Consider the following 21,449-nt stretch of genomic DNA (forward strand, 5'->3'; position numbering starts at 1 on the left):
CCTTAAACCATTCTGTACGGTATATATTTCTGGAATGAACAGCAAAATAATTATTTTCTTGTTTTCAAATTGTCATTTCAATAAATAATGATTTTTTGATTAAATTTATATAAAAGTAATTTTGTCTTCTAATAGGTATCATATGAAGAACAATATTTTTTATCTTCTTTTTTGATTTTCATAGTCAAAGCAAATCATTGAATTTAAGAAGAAGAGAAAAAAAATTAAAAGATAAACATCTTTAATTTATGGATAACATTTTATGTAAAAAGAAAATTTAATTAAATTTTCCCAAATATTATTATTATTTTGAAGAAAGAATGTAGATTCAGAGCCATGCGTAATTTTTTTATTGTCATCTTCAGATCGTCTGAAAATTTTAGAGGCTATTACTAATGTCGCATTGTAGAAAGTTTTTCGTCTCCAAAAATCTCATAACAAAGATTTATCTTTTAACGGGTATGGAAAAGTCCTAATTCGCGGTTAGCTTGAAATTGATGAATTTTATCAAGAAACTTATTGAAATATGAAGATAATTAAATAAAAAATCCAAAAATTATTTTGAACTCTATCAATATTTTTGAAAATTGCTACCCTTAAATGATATTTACATTTTTATTCAATATACATTAGTTTCATTGCTTGCCGCAGAATATAGGAAAAGTTTTATAGGAAAATATTCTAAAACCCATCTTTTTATGTGTTCTGCAATGACTGTCAGATACTACTACATTACTGATCATATTGAAGAAGGAAAGTCGAGTTCACTATAGTTTTGCCAAATTTTTGCAATATTTGTTCAGTAAAATATACAAAATAATAAGTCAGTATATTTGTTAAGCAAAATTATTTATTATTCGAAAATTTAATAGCTTTTATAATATACGTCACATCGCTCTTAAGGGTTTGGAAAATGAATTTTTGATCTTAATAAAAATAGATAACATTAAAACGATTTGGAAAAATTTAATGGAAGCATGTCAAGTATGTTCTTGAAAAATTTAAAAGCAATTAAATTCAAACATTTTCTAAATTTTAGAAGTATGTCTAGATGCAAATTTAAATTTTATCAAGAAATATGTAAATTCATTTTAAGCCTTTTTGGGCAATCCCATTATGGAACAAAAAACCCTAAATTTCAATAACTTTTAAGCACCTGTTGTTTTAAGCAACAAAATTTGATTTACAATAAACGAATACAAACAAAAAATGTTTTTTGCCCTTAAAAAATACAGTTCCAAAAAGTAAATCAAAAAGTGTTTGTCAAAATACAAAAACGACGTCCAAAAAATTTTGAGAGACTTTTAGTATATATTTTACAATAGTTTACATGGAGTATGTGGCCTTGATCGATTTTTTGACATTATTAGATCTTAACACCCAAGCTTCATTATTTTTGAAATTTATCTATAATCGAAAAAAACTAAACAAAAGTTGTGAAAAAAATAAAATAAGAAATGTAAAATCAAACACCGTTGTAAATTTTTTATCTAAAAAAAAACTCTTCAAAATGAAATAGTTTGTATATTATGAAAAAAAAAAAAAAAACTATTGTGTTTATAGGTATTTAATTAAAGATAAAAATAACTTGTTTAATCCTTAATACCGATAAAATACTTTAAAGTTAATCATTTGACAATGTGGATTGCTATGATGTCCTGGAGAATATGATCTGTGGCAGCGACCAATATCAATCTGATTACTTAAGTAAATTATTACATACTCAGATAATTTATTATAAAGTTGTAATGATATATACTTTCATTTTATGAATAACAACAGACAAATTTTGTTCTTCCTCTTTACATTTAAATGTCTTGATAAATGTGATACTTAATCATAATAAATTATAGTTTAAAAAACAAACAAAAATCTCTTTTATTGGAGTAAAAAATGGATAGCAATTTTAATTATAATGTAAACTTCAAAGCGTGGAATGGTCTCTACATTCATTCTTTGCTTTAACTGATTTGAAAGATATCGACCATCCCTCGCTTTAAAGATTGAATACTGTTTGGGTAACAAAATAGAATTTAAAAAAATATATTATCGTTGCTGTGCTTTGATCCGACGCTTGTTCACATACGAATTGGGTACTAAAGCTACTAAACCATCTGATTATTGTTACTATTTATATTTCAAGATCATATTATTAAAGTAATAAAGATAATATTTTGATTAAAATTATTAGATAATGGTATTATCATCGATCCTTGGGTTATCGGTCATATGTGTACAAGTTAATCGGACTGCATTTAGAAGAAGGATAATTTTCACAAGATTTTTTTACATTTTGAGTTACAAGTGGAGTTAATATAAGCAGCTAAAAACAAACAAACAAATTGATATTCGCATGCAGGCCCGTTTGTTCTTTTATTTAGTCATTCGTGTTCACACCGTTTATGTTATCCTTTTATATTCATACTCAGTGTACCTAATATTCTTTGAAAATAGAGCGATAAAGATAAAATATAATAATTTCTGGTTTCGATTTTCAGAGTGAAAACAAAAACTTTGCGCCAGGCAGTAAACAAAAGACGCACATGCATCAATGCAAATATAAAAAAAGAAACACTATTTAAAAAAAAAAATCAAGATAATTGATTAAAGAAATAAATTTGTTGGATATATAAATAAATACTGTCACATTGAAATGTCACAATACTAAATAATTTTTGAAAGAACTATAATCACCAATCATAATGAAAATATCACTATTTTGTAGTGTTTTGAGTGTTTTAGTGTTTTCTGCAAGTAAGTTGAAAATATATACGTAATGAACAAAAGATCTTACAATTAACATATAGATTTATTTGTTTTAATACTACTTTTATTGAAATTTATTGAGTAAACAAAGTTTCAAGCTGATTGCTTACCCAAAACTTATTGTTTGCCTGGAATTTCATTAAAATCGGTCAAAGACACTTTAGTAATTCAAATTCACTTTGAATTCTGCTACTGACATTTCAACTGTTTTACAAAATCAGGCAATCAAAACCATTTACACGAATTCTTTCTTAAATATAGTTCTTCAAATACAATTTTTCCAACTTAATTTTACTGCAATATATAATCCATTTTAGGTGGCAGTATTTTACTTAGACCACATCTTGATGGACGGATAGTAGGAGGTGAGCCAACAACCATCGAAGAATTTCCATATCAAATTTCTTTAGAAATTTCTGGGAGCCACAGTTGTGGTGGATCAATTATCAGTCCAAATGTTATTTTAACAGCTGCACACTGTACCAGGGATACTAGTCTAAAGGCAATGAGAATCCGTGCTGGAACAACAAATCGAGGAAAAGATGGAGTTGTTAGAACGGTTAAAGAGAAACATGTCCATGAATTATTTAATTTTCAAAACATAGATTATGATGTATCCTTGCTTGTGGTAAGATATTGTTTTTTATATCAATTAAATGAAGTATAGACCCTGGGACAGAAAGTATGCTTTGTTAAATAATTAATACTACCTTGAGAGTTTTTTCGAAAGTGCTGCGTTTTCAAATGAACATGATAACGTCTTATTTAAGCTATCAGTCTGAAAAAACGCAGTAGGGAATTTGTCGGACACTATGATACTACTTGATAACATTAATGTTATTAAGCAACTCATTAATTTTATCAAGTGGTCATATTGTTCGAAATTCCATGCTGTGTTTTTGAGACTGATAATGTAACGATTTCACAGTTTTAGTTTTTTTGTAATCATTAATTTCTATACAAAAAAAGACAAATGAACGATATATAGTTCACCCTACTAATGAGAAATACGAAACCCTAAGAATTTCGTAACTGTCTAAGTAGGGAATGCTAAACTTGAGTATTGTTATTCCAGTTCTTTCCCAAGTCACAACCAATTTTAATGTAACAAATCTTGGTTTGCCAATTTGTTGTTAATTCTCATTTATTTTTTGGTCGCAGGGCCGTGAGAAAAAACTTCTAAATATTTCAATATTTAAAATACAGAATAAGTCAATATATCCATAACGAAGTAATTTATTTTAATTCTTTCAGCTTAACGAATCATTAGAACTTTCATCAGCAATTAAACCAATTGCATTACCAGATGAATCAGATTATCTCAAAGCCAATGAATCTGCTGTAACAACTGGATGGGGTGCAACTAGTTCAGGAGGATTGTTTTTACCAAAAATTTTACAGAAAGTTGTAGTACCTATCGTCGATCAAGATATATGTAATGATGCATACAAAGATATGAATAGTATCACTGCACGTATGATTTGTGCTGGATATTTAGGTGAAGGTGGTAAAGACGCATGTCAAGGTGATTCTGGTGGTCCATTGGCATCGAATAATAAAATCCATGGTATTGTTTCATGGGGTAATGGATGCGCACTCAAAAAATATCCTGGTGTATACACTCGAGTCACAGCTGTCCGTGAATGGATTCGATCAAAAGTTAATTTATAGAAATATATTGTAGTTTATAAATTTCTATGAATAAAATATTTAAATTTTATAGAAACATTGACAAATTATTAAACAATCTCTATATTTAAATTTAAATTTTAGATCGTAAGTTTTTTCATTTCTCTGATTCTTTTTGCCTGACTTTTGGAAGATTTAGTTTTGTTCTGTATTATTACCAAACATTACCACTCTTCTCTCTCTTTATCAATCCTTAATACGGCAGACAGATTTCTTAAAGAAACGTGGGACACTCAGTTTAGTACATTCTCTGTTCATTTCCATTAGGGATAAAATAAAAAAATTTGAAAATTCTCATTAATATTTGAATGGGTGGCATTGTTACACTCATCATTCATTTATGATTCATGAAAAACGATATAAAAACATATAAAATAAAAAATAAAAACTAATGCGCAACAAAGCTCTTTCACCAAAGTCATAGTTTCCCTCACTTAATGTTTCTTATTGTTTCATGCTTTGTATTGAAATAAAAATTGCGTAAACATGGCAATTTTTTAAAATGTACAAATGCCATAAAAAAGGGTAAAAGTTGGCTGGAAGGTTGACACACTCAAAAAGCGTATCATTAACTCAACTAACACGTCGATTTTCAATCCTTCAGTTAAGTTTGTAGAGGCTGTGGAGGTGTTCAAAGGCCAAAAAACCGCGAAAAACTTTGATACAAAAAAAGAACAGGGGACTAAGGAGTTAGAACCCTAAAACGCACATCCTTGATTCCATCTACATATCGATTTTCAACTCTAGCTGAATTTGGAAAAGCTGTACAAAATCCCCATAAAATTGCTGAAATTGCCCCGTTGACCTTCTAAATAGTATATAAGTCAACATTTACGGGAAATATATGGCGAAAAAAAACTTCGCAAGCTTCCAGTAAGGTACCGTTAGGTATACTATACTATGGATATATATTTTGTAAAATATAATGTTATAAATAAAGTATAAGTAGTTTAATCATATAAGGTGATTTATATGAGATATTAAAAAATAAATTTAATTTTGTATCACCTCTCGCCACAGTTAAATTATTTGATATAATAAATAAGAAGTTGGATTGAATGGTGGCTGGCTTTATTTATAAAACTAAAACTTATTAAAATTAATTAACACTAAAATTATTTGAAAACAAGTGAAGTTGTCAAAGTGTCTGTTATAAACATTAAAAAAAATTGTAATCAAATGAATTTAAAATCAAAAGTTTTCATTTTACGGGAATGTTCCTTAGAAAGCGCGATAAACGCTACCGTTCTTAGGTACTGCTTTTTTCATCCCTACCTTGTTAGTTATCAATAGAAACGGATCTTTTAAAAAATATGGGGTTTCCATTTTAAAACAGAAGTTGATCGTTATTTGACCATGAAACAGTTCTCCCAATTAAAACAAACCTGATATCGGAAATATATTTATTTTCTTCTTCAAATAAACAAACTGTTCGGATTACTTTTTGTTTTTGTTTACTTTTAATCATGTATACGATATTTATTTACATCATGGTCTCTTGATTATAATTGATGATTTTTAAAATGATACATACAGCGTAAACTAAATATTAACAAATATCTTTTCTAGTAATCTTAATTAAAGAGAATTGAATAAATTAAAGAGAATTGTAGGCTTTTATAACCAGCGTATGATTGGAAAATTTTTATCATATGCTTAGACCACAAAAGATTGATACGATTATTATTTTCAAAACAAAAGTTACAGCCGTCAATTTTATAGGTCGAAATTTTTTCTAATAAGCAGAATCTTTTCTGATTCTCGTACCATGTTGTGTGGGATATTTGTCTTTAGATCTTTAAATAAAGAATTAATTATGTCAGTAGGGATGTCATGCACCTCAACACTCCAGCTAACAATTTTGTGTTAATGAAGTAGTTCTGAACTATTCATCAAAAACAATCGGATTCTATAGTTTCAAAACTAAAATCATTTGCAAAAAAAAATTTTTTTTACAGCAAGTAATCAATCATTCAATATTTCCAAATGTATTATGTAGAGGTTTTTTTAAAAATCACTTTTACTTTCGCATATATTTTACATAATTCAATTCAAATCCGAAAATATTTTTTATACATTGCAAAGTAAAAAAAACCACATACATAAACATTTCTCAAACTTTTTACTCATCATTTTTATGTTTTTCTATTTCAAAACAGGAAAATAAAATATAAAACTATATTATTTAACCTTTAAATCGGATACAAACTCTACTTTTTAAAAAATGAAAAACTTACTTTTTTAATTGTTTTTATCGCTAGATTTTTTCTTATTTTGTAAATATTGAAAAGTGTCTTTTGTTACGTTCGATATTCATCAACGAAAGAATTTTGATACGTAATCCATGATCTTTTTAGATCTAGTCCAAGATTTTTATAAAAGGTCTGATTGCTCAATTAAGCTCTGCTAACACGAAATTAAACTCACGAGGAAAAATTGACAGGTTTGACCCTTATTATATTTTTTGTTTCGATTTTCATGTACGGGAATATTTTGAAAGTTTTTCATGAGTTTGCTGGAGAGTTCGAAACCGAATTCATAATTGAATGCAAGAAAAATGATGACAATTGTAATCTTGATGATAAAATGTAATTTACATTATTATGAAATGTTATTTAAGTTTTACAATTACTAAGTCTACATTACGTCTATACATACAGTGTGCCAATGGAGTTTTGAAAAATTATTTTCTTTATCTTACGACAAAGTCAAATTTCATTCATTTTCCCACTTATCGAGAACTATCTACAAAACACAATTCATGCTGTTTTTTATTTAAATAAATTTTGTTTTTTATTAATATCTGAAAATTCTGTAGCTTGCTTGATCAACAAAATATTATTCATAGGCAACGGTTTGTAGAATAGGGAATATCGCTTACCTTTTTTTGCTTTCATGAAAGATTTTCTAGAAAAACATACTTTAGGATGGAGTTCTTATTACAAACAGAGTATATGACGTCATGTAGTATGTCCGATAAATCTGTCCTGTCTACTTAGTAGTTTAAAATACCTATTTAATCCGTATATCTTAGCCAATTTTATTTTTTATTTCATTTTTGTCACCTATTTTAAGGTATTTTAATATTTTCTTAAGAATTGGAAAAAAATCAACAATATCTTAACATTTTTTTAATATTTTCATTTTTTTTGTTAATTTGTTCACCCCAGTCTGATTAATATTCTTTGTATGGCAATCAAATTTTCTCGAAATGCATTAATTTTACGAAGAATGAGTTTTTGTTACAGAAATAAGGTAAATGATATTTCGCTCTCTTGTTAATTCCATAGATGGTCATACTGTATAATTATAGATATAGATTTTCTCATTGTAGTTTAGATCGTAGAATTGGATTTTAACTTTTAATATTACTTGGTTATTTAATTTATTCTGTAAGTATGCAGACAGCTATTATTATCAATTTAATCGTTTAAGTTGTATGCACGAATTAGTCATAGCCTGTTTAACTTTCAAAATATTATAGAACTTAAATTGTTTTTCAAATCTATTTGGTTATTTTTAAGAAGATATTTTAGTCTATTATCAATTATGTGCTTAAAAATTTAACAAGAAAGGATAATCATTAAATAATTTTTATCAAGAAGCTCTGTTTGTCGAGAAAATAGAATGATTAGAAATTAGAAACGCATTAGAACTAATTTGCACTAAAATATTAATATTTTTACCTCTCTCAAAAAATTAGTAAGAAAGCGCCAAGGAAACGGTCGGAAATCATTAAGCTATTTTTAAGTAGCAGTAATGACTACTTATATAAATGGTGATTGAATTTACAAGTATATAAAGGCTTAATGCAAGGATACATTTAGAGGAATTAATGGTTAGAAGTCAAAAATGAAGGTATATTTTAAAATATCCTGTCAGCTTAAACTTGATAAATATTCAATCTTTTTCCGACACTCATCAAAGTTACGTATTCGCAGCTCGACATTTTGAAATTTTCAAAATTTCTGACAATGGAGAATGAACTTTGTTAAGTGTTGGATGAAAGTCAACAGTGCCGGAGACTCGATTACTTTATTCCTGAATTTCAAGACAGCGAGAGAATAAAAATTTTTCAGGCCCCACAACTTAAATAGCCTAGCGATACAAGATTACTTGAGGACTATATAAACAAAATTTTGACTACAATACGAATACAATACGAGAGATTAACTAGCTCTGTCCCCTCTTGTCTCGCAGAATCACTAATCGATTGATGCATCGCTATTTATTTTTCATATTACAGTTATCGGGATTAGAAAGAATGATATGCCTAAAAAGAATCTGCTTTCTAAATATGAATATAACGGTGCAGGTGGTTTGCAGTATGGTATTTGAAGATACTATTTATTTAAATATTAGTGCATTTTTTTCTTCTAAAATCCGTATACTTGAAAAGAGAAAGTTATATTTATAGTCTTCCAAATTCAATTAAAGCCCCAATAGTGATGCCATCATAATCTGGAATATTCACTGAGGTGAATATATAACCTAATAATATAATCATTATCAGGTACTACACGTATAGAATAAAGTGCAGTGCCTTTTTTCAATATAACAATGGAAATAGTCTGTCCTTATAGCATGATTATTCCTAAAAAAAAAAAATAGAAATAACAAACAGTTATCGAAATAAACTTGTGTTTCGTAATAATAATAAATAAGTGAATAAACAAGGTAAAAATAAAAATTCATTGAGTTGAAAAATTACACTCTGTGTCTAGAACTCGAATGGCCTAATTGGTAGAGCACTTGACATAAATCCAAGAAGTCCAGATTTGAGTCCTGGTTCTAGTGTATTTTTTTCAATTCTCTTTAATTAAATCAATTAATTTGAAACACTACAAAATATTATTTGACTTAAAAACGCATGAACTCTGATAATCCTTCTATCGATTGCTTTCCTTCTGGGAAGGGAACTTTGTCTCTAGAAAGGGATTCTTATAGAAGCTATTGTGTGATTCAAGGAAAATTGTATCCTGGATATTACACATTACCCAATAGTTAATATAATATATATGAACTAAAATCATACGTATGTTAGTGTATTATAAACATCATATATATTCATACTCTTAGGGTTTTTAGAAGGAAATAGAATAGAATGTGTATACGATTAAAGTTCCCTTTAGAGCAATTTATCATAATAATGGGACAGAAACAAAATAGAAAACTATGTAGATGTAGTATGCATGCAGACATATCAGCATTGTAAGGGAGGAGCGTTTGCCAAAAATTATTCGATACACATGGAACGATATAGTCTTAGCGAGTTTTGTTAACACGCTTTTATTTTCTTAGGTTGAACTGCGTTTAGCACTCGAATTCGAAAGAAGGACACAAATTATAACATTCTAGTCATCGTAGCATAGTAGTTAAAAGCATTGAATTCGAAAATGAATTGACACATGTATGTGGTAATCATACTTGAATATACACCGCTTCACCGTTTCTCTGGGCAATTGCAATTCCAATATAATGGTATAAGAATTCCCAACGGCAACAAAAAGTGTTTTCAAGAGGCAACAAAAAGTTTTTAAGACTACTGTGTTTTGAATATTTCTTTTTTTTTAATTAAAGCATCAAGTTCGTCTGGAACCTGATTTTAAAATCATTTTAAGACCATTTTTCATAATTATTTTACATGTCTTTTTAGCATTATAAATTATGTTTTCCATACTTTTATGGTTGCATACACCAGTTCAAATATTATTGTAATAATTTAAAATAAATTCCAATTCATTTTAATATGGCTGTAATTTTAACATTATTTAGTTCTATTAGTTACTAGCTGTGAACTACCCATCGCGTAGTTTTAAAGATATAAGCATACATAGGGGTTAGGGGCAGACAGACGGATTGAAGCGACTTTCTTTTATACTATGTAGATTAAAGAATATAATTTTAATGTGCGAGAGAGAAATTCCATTGCTTTACTACCGCGCATTCCATGTTGGTTAACGCAACTGCTCTCATGTGCAATACGTACTTTTATACCTAAGTTCAATAAGGAAAGAATTGTCCGAAATTCAACCGTCTCAAAAAAAATGATTTGGAGTATTGTGCCACCTTTAAAAATACATAGACTGAGTTCAGAGATTTATCGCCCGCGCCGCTTGGATATTGATTATTCTTACACCCATATACGAACTGAAATTCGTTAATAGGTCAAATTTTTGCAGTAGCTCTTTAGCTACCTTTACTTACATGATGAATATTATATATAATATGTATATATTTATGAATGTAAGGTTGAGACATTGTGTGAAGTTAAATTTTATATTATGATACATAAATGCAGATAAGTAGCTAATAATGAAGAAGTATTCTACTTTTGTACGTAGTTTTGGAATATGTTAAATAAATTTACGTAATTACTGTTAAAAATAGGAACCCGTATGCCATACATAGAACCAGAAGCTTTAAGAGGAAATGGCTTGAATAGAACGGTGGAAATTAACATGTTTTAACAAGCTCTGATAGAAGAATAATTAAATACATTTAGAATTTTAATGTGCGGCAGCGTTAGCACCCTCACTTAAAATATAGCGGCAATTATATACCTAAGCTAGGTCCAATGTTTTCAAATGTAACATAAGACAGATGATCTTCTTTGCATGAGCTACCAACAAATGTCAATAAAAGGTAAGTTTCAAAGGCCTAGGACGTTCCAGGGAATTGCAAAGCTGACAAGTCTACCAAAAAACACACATTGCTGATGGATACAAGTATCATTATGAACCGGGAGTGGCTCTTGCAAATCTATGAAACAATTTTATTTAAGGAGACAAAACTAAACGAAGGTAGAACGAACTTATGTAATCGTAAGACAAGCATGGTCGGAGTACAATTGGAAACATTTCGAAGATGTTTTTTTTTCGAATGACTCTCATACGCAATTATTTTGTAGGTAAAACAGGAAATGAGAAGCCAAATACACTAAATATTTTAACATTCCACTGGCCAAACCGGCCTCGATATTCCAAATTGATGGTAAAGAAGAAGCCAAATCATTTTTGAGATAATATTATGGCTTAGTCTTGATTTGCCAAGATAATCAAACCAACATTTAGTTTTGATCACAAGGGTAAATACATTCCTTCACTAAATAATTTTATATAATAATTAATACTTAATAATAAAAAATCTTTTAGATTATTAAATGTCTTATTTTTATACTGCTTCCCCATTTTAGTCATGCATTTTAAAACGAATATATTGATTTGTACGAGCTATCTTCCAATAACGAGATTTTTGTAATTTCTTTGCTATTTATTTTATATTTAAAAAATTATCGTGTTGTTTTGCTGATTACAATATTTTCAATTAAAATATCGTTTTGTTTAAATCGCCGGTTAATTTTGAGCAATTTACTCATATAATATTTACACTGATAACGTGTATTATACTGCAATTTTCGCCTCATGATTACATGAGTAGTGACATCTCTTGTTGCTACTTATAACCACGTTTTTTAGAGTTCAAGTTTTGAACTTGGCGCCTTCCTTAGAGGTAGCGGCCTTTTACTGTAACTATCTTCATAACATTTTTTCGTGCGAACATAACACACGTGTTGAATGTTACTGTGATAAATTTATAATTTAAAATTTTTTATATTAACTGTGGATAGTAAAATAACCGTGTATTTATATATTACTTATATATAAAAATGGGTGGTCACAAGAGAAAACACTCCGACCACGGTAAATATGAAAAATGGGAAAAACAACTTCGAAGAATGAAACGCAAATTGAAAAATACAACAAACAGAGGGATAGTGTCAGTGCCGATAAAGAAAATTTAGAAGAAATAACTCCTCTGAATCGCTCAATAGATCAAGGCAAGTGCATATTGGAATTATCTATTATTTAATTAAAAATATTGCATGTTATAAGTGGTGCGTAAAATAAACAATATTAAATAATTTTGAGATCCAGTCGAAAAATAATAAATTTAGTTTATTTATATAATATATTCAATCATAACATATTTTATTAAATTATTTTACGTATGTCATGCATTTCCAAGAAGAAATATGAAATTATAGACGTACTAAATATTTAATCATAGATATACAAAATATTTAGTCATAGACATATGAAATATATAACTATAGACGTTCAAAATATTTTACCATAGATTTACAAAATCATTTAATTTAAATTAGTAACACCTGATTCTGATATGTCGCCATTATGTATAAAACTGTCAATAAATAAACAATACCGTTGAGGTTATGCGAGACATAACACAATACGGAAATACACACGGCTGAGCTTATACGAGAGATAAGACATAGCCGAAGACATATGGTTGAACTTACACGAGAGGTAAGGCATAACCAAATAAATCATTTAATTTAAATTAGTAACATCAGATTCTGATATGTCGCCATTATGTATAAAACTGTCAATAAATAAACAATACCGTTGAGGTTATGCGAGACATAACACAATACGGAAATACACACGGCTGAGCTTATACGAGAGATAAGACATAGCCGAAGACATATGGTTGAACTTACACGAGAGGTAAGGCATAACCAAATAAATCATTTAATTTAAATTAGTAACATCAGATTCTGATATGTCACCATTATGTATAAAACTGTCAATAAATAAACAATACCGTTGAGGTTATGCGAGACATAACACAATACGGAAATACACACGGCTGAGCTTATACGAGAGATAAGACATAGCCGAAGACATATGGTTGAACTTACACGAGAGGTAAGGCATAACCAAATAAATTATTTCCTTCTCTTCTCACAAAGATGGTACAAGGCCAGACAGACGACATATTAGAAATCGTAGATCGAGAATCTAATCAAGAGGCATTGTCGACAAATAACGAATTAGACAGAGAAATATTAAAAATTATCGGGGAAACACCGTCAGCAGAACCGCAAGAATTAAAGTTATCCAAGCATATTTCAACTCGATAGAAAGCCTGGTTGAAAACAGGACGAACAAAAGAGATAAAAGAATTTCTTCTCCAAAAATACCCAAAATTAAACCCAGAATTATTCGCCTCACTCAATGATGGCTCCCTAAAAAGGGACAAATATTTTTCATACACTAAAAATTTAGCTTTCTCCGTATTATCAGAATTAAGTCTTGTTATAGAACCTCCTTTGAAAAAGAATAAAGAGGAAATTGGTTTTAAAATAATGCTATTACAATTGTGGGATACATCACAAATTTTAATTGACTTGTATCGGGGACAAACTGTAGCTAGAAAAGCTTGTATTCCTTGAGTCCAAAATCACGAAATCAAGACAATTCAAGCCAACAAGAATTCGTCGACACTAACTGAGGAATCTGAGGTAAAAATCGCAGGGAGATTAAGCTCGTTCCTCAATAGATGGGCTACAATAACATCAGACCCTTTTATATTGCAATGCGTTAAGGGTTATAAAATACCTTTTATAACGAAACCATATTATCGGAACCATCACCGGAGCGTAAATGGACAAAACCTGAAACTCTTGCATTAAAGTTAGAGATTCAAAGATTATTAAATCTAGGTGCACAGTTGAGGATCAATTTATTTCACCCTTCTTTATAGTTCCAAAATCTGATGGATTCAACAAGTTTATACTAAACCTTAAAAATATCAATCAATACATTGCTATAGACCATTTTAAAACCGTCTGTAAGTTAATAGCACCAAGAATTTGTATGGGAACTATTGATCTTAAGGACGCCTATTTTTTGATTCAGGGCATAAGTCATGTAGAAAATATTTATGGGTGTGGATTATGAATTTGAGTGCTTAGCGTTTGGCATTGCCAACGCGCCCTTTGTATTTACCAAAATGTTAAAACCAGTTATTAATATTCTTAGAGAGAAAGGGTTTTTATCCGTAGTATATCTTGATGATTTCCTCTGCGTAGCCTTATATGACAATTCTTGCATAAAGAATTTAAGAGCAATGACAGAATTACTAACTTCTCTTGGGTTCATTATCAATTGGGATAAAAGTAATTTAAAACCTAGCACATGATTGATTTGGGGTTCTATATTGACACAGAAAAATTCTGTTTGGAGCTAACTGATAAAAAACGAGAGCTTATCTTAAACCAAATAAATACCTTGATGACGAAATGATCTTGTAAAATAATATTATTTGCTCAAATAATCGGTTCATTAATAGCTGCATGTCCAACAGTTGAATACTGTATTTTGCATTGTAAGTTATTAGAAAAAGCTAAAACAGAAGCTCTTGCGCATAACAAAGAAGATTTCGATCAAAGTATGAAGCTACCAAATTATATCTTAGATGATTTAAGATGGTGGAAGGAAAATAAACCCAAAACGTCACGAAAGATTAGAATGGCTATTTATAAAAAAGAAATTTTCTCAGACGCTTCGCTAACCGGATGGGGAGCATATTGTGATGGCAAGCAAGCTCATGGTTGGTGGAAATCAGAAGAAAAAGGGTTACATATTAATAACCTGGAACTTCGAGCTACCTTCCTAGCATTAAAATGTCTCGCAGCTGATCTCTTCCATTGCGAAATTTTGATCAGAGTTGATAATTCAACAGCAAAAGCATATATAAATAAAATGGGTGGATCACAATACCTAAACTTACACTTACTTGCCAAAGAAATTTAGGAGTGGTGCGAAGAGCGCAAAATTTGGCTTTATGCCTCTTATACTGCATCAAAAGACAATAAAGAAGCAGATAAACAATCTCGCATAAAAAATATAGACATGGAATGGAGTTTGGCAGATTACTCATGTAAACAAATCATAAAACAATTAGAACAAATCATATTTCAATTGATTTATTTGCGTCACGAGTAAACTCTAAATGTAAAAAATATTGCGCCTTCAAGCGTGATCCAGATGCTATTGCTATAGATGTTTTTACAATTAACTGGGAAAGTCATTATTTTTATGCCTTTCAACTTTTTGCCTTAATAACACGAGTACTTCAAAAATAATCAACGACAAGGCTTCAAGTGTTATTGTAATATTCAAACCTAATAAATATCTTTTAACTTCTCCGCTTAGCAATCATCACCATCATCCAATGGCCCAAACACTTATCCTGGCGGCCGCCAGGTTATCAGGGAAGAGAACCAGTAATAGATATTTTAACAGCGTCCCTAGCGGACTCAACATTAAAGCAATGCAATAGCGCATTAAAAAATTGGTGGATATTTTCTATAGGAAACGGACGTGATTCTTTCAATATTGATCCAAACGCAGTTCTGGAATTTTTATCACAAAAATTTAAAAATGGTGCAACATATGGGACGCTGAACACTGCAAGATCTGCTTTTTCGATAATATCAACAAAAATATTGTTTATGATCCATACATTTAGCGTTTTTTCAAAGGAATTTTCAAACTTAGACCCATAAAGCCAAAATATGATTCAACCTGGGACACAGAACCAGTTCTAAGTAAAACAGCCAATTTGTACCCGTTAACCCAATTATCTTTACAGCAATTAACGGTAAAATTGATAATCCTGCTGGCTTTAGGAACAGGACATAGAATGCAAACCTTTGCCTTAATCTCAATAGACAATATCCCACAATACGAAGACAGCGTTCGAATAAAATTCCAGCTATCATAAAAACTTCTAGACCAGGAGCTTTGCAACCGATTTTACATATCCCGTTCTTCGCGGATAAACCAGAACTCTGCGTGGCGAGCACGCTACTCAGATCCCTTGTCACAAAATCTATAAGAGCCGATGAAAAAAGACTATTCATATCTATTCGCTACACAATGCTGGTTCATCTCTAACATTAAGTCGTTGCATAAAGGCTTATTTAACAGAGTGTGGAGTACATGAAAAATTGTATGCCAATAGTAAGCGACATGCATCCACATCAAAAGCAGAAATCTAGATCTCATACGAAAAACAGCAGGATAATCCGAGAGATCGCAGGAGTTTGCCAGATTTTACGAAATACCAATAACAAGTCGATTTAATGACTTTGCGGAAGCAGTTCTTCTTAACTCTTCCAATGAAAACATATCGAAATAGTCACTTATTTAATAATTATGAAAACAGATTGACAATTAGAGTAAATTGATAAAAAAAAAAAAAAAAAAAAAAAAATTGTTCTCAGGCTCTGAACATCTACTCATGTAATCATGAGGCGAAAATTGCAGTATAATTAAACGATCAAACGAACTTACCTGTACGTGAAGTTCGATCGTAATTATACGATATTTTCGCCGAAATGATTACAGTCCCACCCATACACTAAATCCCTAGGAAATTCTTAAAGAATATCCTTTCCCATAATTCTCTCGAACAATTTTTTAGGCTTTGAAAGTTATGAAGATAGTTACAGTAAAAGGCCGCTACCTCTAAGGAAGGCGCCAAGTTCAAAACTTGAACTCTAAAAAACGTGGTTATAAGTAGCAACAAGAGATGTCACTACTCATGTAATCATTTCGGCGAAAATATCGTATAATTACGATCGAACTTCACGTACAGGTAAGTTCGTTTGATCGTTTAATTATATTTGACTATTACAAACACTATACATATAAAATGGGAAGAAAAAAATTAGTTCAATTTAATTTTAACATAAATTGTATGGTAAACAAAAAATTAAAGTTGTATTTTAGTTTTTATTTTTTTTTTTAGAAAACAACACGAAACCATAAAAATTATGTGGTAAATAGTAATTTATACAAAAACATAAATAGTAAACAAAATATAATCATAAAACATTTTATACAATTCTAGTTTATTATTTTGTAGAAAATATATTTTTTTATAATTTTATTAAAAATAAAATAAACAAGAACAATAAAGTTTTATTTTTATGTACTCCGTCTGTAATGCTTTCAGTAACCAGGCATTCAGTATTAAATTAGCCCAGCGTGTGTATTCTGTATCTTTTAAGAAACAGCCGTATTTTGAAATTCACTCATTGATAGAGTGGTCTTAGTCTACTACCTCTAAAAAGCCCTATTATTAATTGGAACTGAAGGCCTAAGTGACACTTTACATGCAAATTTCAGACAGTACAAATCGTCTCCATTCCTTAAAACAAATGAAAACAAATTTTTTTATATTTGGTAGTTTTTTACTTTATGGATAAATGTTTTATGTGTGTAATTTGAAGCTGTTTCGGTATTAAGGGACCCTTAGATAAATTTATCCTCACCTTCAGGTGCTTTAATATTTCAACTTTTTGGAGCTGACGACAAGGTACCTATATTGTTTCAAAATCTTATAATCTAAGGTTTAATACCCGATCCGATAATGTTTTTTTTTATATAGATATTAGACTATTTCCGGCCTATGAATTTTCTTAGAAAATTCAGCTTTTTCGGATTGTTTCTCAATATTTATTAACAATATTTAATCATCTAACTTCTGGGGCATGTAGTATATATACACACTTAATAAAGTAGGTAATCTATAAATTTTTACGAAAATAGATCGGCTATACGATCTGGATAATTCTTTGCCAACTTCCCACCACGTTAGCTTCATTTATTTGCCTATCGATTTCATTCCGAATCAAATCAAAACAAATCATTTATCAATTTGATAGGTTCAAACCATATGTGTCTGTAAACATAAACAATAAAATGCATTTATATTAATTTATAGGTATAAAGCTAGCGTATATTTTTTTGAAATAATTTGCAATAAGTTACAAGATTAAAATTTTGCATAGACTTGGTTTGTTAGTGGTCTATTCAATGGTAAGCTAGAGTGCTGCTTTAAGCCATTCAAATTTAAAACTTCGCTATCAGCCTTAAATTTATGAATATGCGATTTCTTCCAGAGTATGACTCTTAAAATGGCAATTTTTGTGATACCTACTAAACAAAATGATTTTTTTCAATTTGCTTTAAATTTACCTTAATTTATTTATCTTCATTTTTATAAAAAAAAAAAAATTCCAAAACCAATTAATATGCACTAAAAAGTAAAAAAATAATTGCGTATTCTTCTGAATAACAAAGAATAGTCAAAAAATGTTTTAGAGTTCTCCTAAGTAAAATGAAATAAAAAATATAAAATAAAATTCAATCAAATTATTACGATAATATAATTTAGTTACAATTATTGCTATTTTTGGAGTCGGTGTGAGCCAAGGAAACAACTGTGACAGAACAGTTTGCTACATTAACTTGGCTGACACCGACCCCAAAAAAACCAATAGTTGTAACTAATCGTACTAATATGATTGACTTTGAAGTAATCTAATATTTTTATTTCATTTTACTTAGGAGAACTCTAGTTATTCAGAAGAATACGCAATTATTTTTTACTTTTCAGTGCATTTTAATTTGTTTTGGAATAGCTTCTTTTCGAAGTCGGTTTTTTACTGTCGAAAGTTCCGAGGTAACAAACATTAAAAAAAAAATACTGTCGAATTGAGAACCTCTTCCTTTTTTGTTTGGAGTCGGTTAAAAATATCATAAAACTGTTTTCTTTCGAACACTACACTACTAAACCTAATGGAAAGATTTTGATGAAGTTGAATTTGTTTTCCACATTTTTCATAATCGTTGTTTTATAAACCAAATAACATTTTTATGCTCATAAAATCTAAACTTTGACCCTGCACTTCAAAACAGTTCCAAAAACTGTATTCTAGCTTTATGTCAATAATAGCAATACAATAAAACAATGTTATATTGTATTAATTAAAATGTGTGTTCAATTGAATGTATTAATTTAAATTAGTTCCACAGTAACAACCCTTGTTTTAATAAATTAAATAAATTAAACTAAAGAACAATATAGGGTTGAGTACTTCAAATAGAATTTATATTGAAAGCGTGCAAATAATTTATTGGTAGAGTTTAGTTTTGTAAATACCGATGGTTTAAAATATAAACGTTATATCATCAGATATGTTGAGATTCATTTCAATACAAATATATTCCTGAACTTGAAGTGTTTTGATACCAAAACGAAGGTATTACCAAAAAATTGAACTTTTGTGTGTCATTTAATGATTCTTCTGTATAAATTTCAAATCGATTTTCTGGACGGTTTACGATAAATTATTGTTAAAAACTTCAATTTTTACATGGTGATATATGAAGAAGTCGTAATAAATGTTAGTTTTTTATTCAAAAAGTGCTTTTAATAATGTTAACCTTTACATAAAAAACTTTGGCAATATTCATCAAGTTTAAACTTTATAATTATTATTAGTAGAGTGAAATTACGCCTTGTGTATGGATTAAAAGTTCGAGCAGTGAAACTTTGGGGTTTTTCTTTTAACATCAAAATAAGTATTTTTTGAAATTTTTTACTTTCCCGGAGTGGTGCAACATGTTTAAAAAACAAAATGGCGTCAAAAATGAAATTTTTTTCAGAAATTTTATCATTTTTATTTTATATTCGCAAAAGGAGACATCGGTGCATATCCAAATTTGGTAGGTTTGTAGTCCATGTTAAGAACTACTCCTCATAATTTTTTGGTGGGGTTTCGTCCCTTCCCCTCCCAGTTATATATATATGTATACATACATAGAGTAAAACAGTTCATTTGACTATAACTTGAAAAATATTCGATTGATTTTAATGAAACTAATATCAATAGTAGATTTTATTACTTACAACTTTCGGTTAAAATTTTAGCGAAATCCGTTAAATAGTTCGGCCAAAATTTCCAATTTAGGGAATTGTTTAAAATGGCTGCCATTTTATGCCATTTTGTCCTACGAGGTTAAATTTTTTTTTAAATTGTAGCATTTTTTATTATCTTTCGATTTTATAATAAGTGGCTTACCCGTAAAATGACTCCTTGATCCATATTTTTGCGAAAAACGGAAAATTTAACACTTTCTGGAATTAATTGTTTGGGGGGTGTATGGACTGGCTTTGGGGGGTGTTTTTTGCTTTGGCATGAGAAAACTATTTTTAAAAGAGGTCTATATGGTTTAAAGCAAAATTTTTAAGTTTTAACCCCCGCGTTGTAAGGGGGAAGGGGTGTATGAAATAAATGTATCTTAAAAGATTTTAAAAAGAGGTCAAAATAGTTTAAAATGCTAAAGTAACCCAAAATTTTAGATGCTTTTATTAATATAGCACTTTTTACAACATCCACCCCTTCCCCTCCCGCTTTCATATTTTTTGCAAATTTAAAATTTTTATGACGTGTAAAGGGGTTTTTGGGGTCGCTGATCTCGAATTTCGCAATAGATTATCAAAAACAATTGTAATATTTTTAGGGGGTGTACTTATTTGGGCCAAAAGTTCAAAATCAGCGACCCCAAAAACCCTTTATACGTCATAAAAATTTTGAATTTGCAAAAAATATGAAAGCGGGAGGGGAAGGGGTGGATGTTGTAAAAAGTGCTATATTAATAAAAGCATCTAAAATTTTGGGTTACTTTAGCATTTTAAACTATTTTGACCTCTTTTTAAAATCTTTTAAGATACATTTATTTCATACACCCCTTCCCCCTTACAACGCGGGGGTTAAAACTTAAAAATTTTGCTTTAAACCATATAGACCTCTTTTAAAAATAATTTTCTCATGCCAAAGCAAAAAACACCCCCCAAAGCCAGTCCATACACCCCCCAAACAATTATTTCCAGAAAGTGTTAAATTTTCCGTTTTTCGCAAAAATATGGATCAAGTAGTCATTTTACGGGTAAGCCACTTATTATAAAATCGAAAGATAATAAAAAATGCTACAATTTAAAAAAAAATTTAACCTCGTAGGACAAAATGGCATAAAATGGCAGCCATTTTAAACAATTCCCTAAATTGGAAATTTTGGCCGAACTATTTAACGGATTTCGCTAAAATTTTAACCGAAAGTTGTAAGTAATAAAACCTACTATTGATATTAGTTTCATTAAAATCAATCGAATATTTTTCAAGTTATAGTCAAATGAACTGTTTTACCATATGTATGTATACATATATATATAACTGGGAGGGGAAGGGGCAAAACCCCACCAAAAAATTATGAGGAGTAGTTCTTGACATGGACTACAAACCTACCAAATTTGGATTTGCACCGATGTCT

At 29.5% G+C, this 21,449-nt stretch overlaps 2 protein-coding genes across 3 annotated transcripts in view; one reads left to right on the plus strand and one right to left on the minus strand.

The window, feature by feature from the left end:
* Nucleotides 1-21,449, minus strand: part of LOC123296596 (putative uncharacterized protein DDB_G0277255) — a 506,211-nt gene that overhangs the window by 424,071 nt on the left and 60,691 nt on the right. The window lies entirely within an intron of this gene.
* LOC123296597 (trypsin alpha-like) lies at nt 2,628-4,437 on the plus strand. The gene is made up of 3 exons (XM_044878133.1): nt 2,628-2,754; nt 3,084-3,394; nt 4,021-4,437. Exons 1-3 carry the CDS (start codon nt 2,703-2,705, stop codon nt 4,435-4,437), a joined length of 780 nt encoding a protein of 259 aa, XP_044734068.1. The 5' UTR covers nt 2,628-2,702.

The sequence above is a fragment of the Chrysoperla carnea genome, chromosome 3 (genome assembly GCF_905475395.1).
Source record: "Chrysoperla carnea chromosome 3, inChrCarn1.1, whole genome shotgun sequence".
In the NCBI taxonomy this organism is placed as follows: Eukaryota; Metazoa; Arthropoda; class Insecta; order Neuroptera; family Chrysopidae; genus Chrysoperla; species Chrysoperla carnea.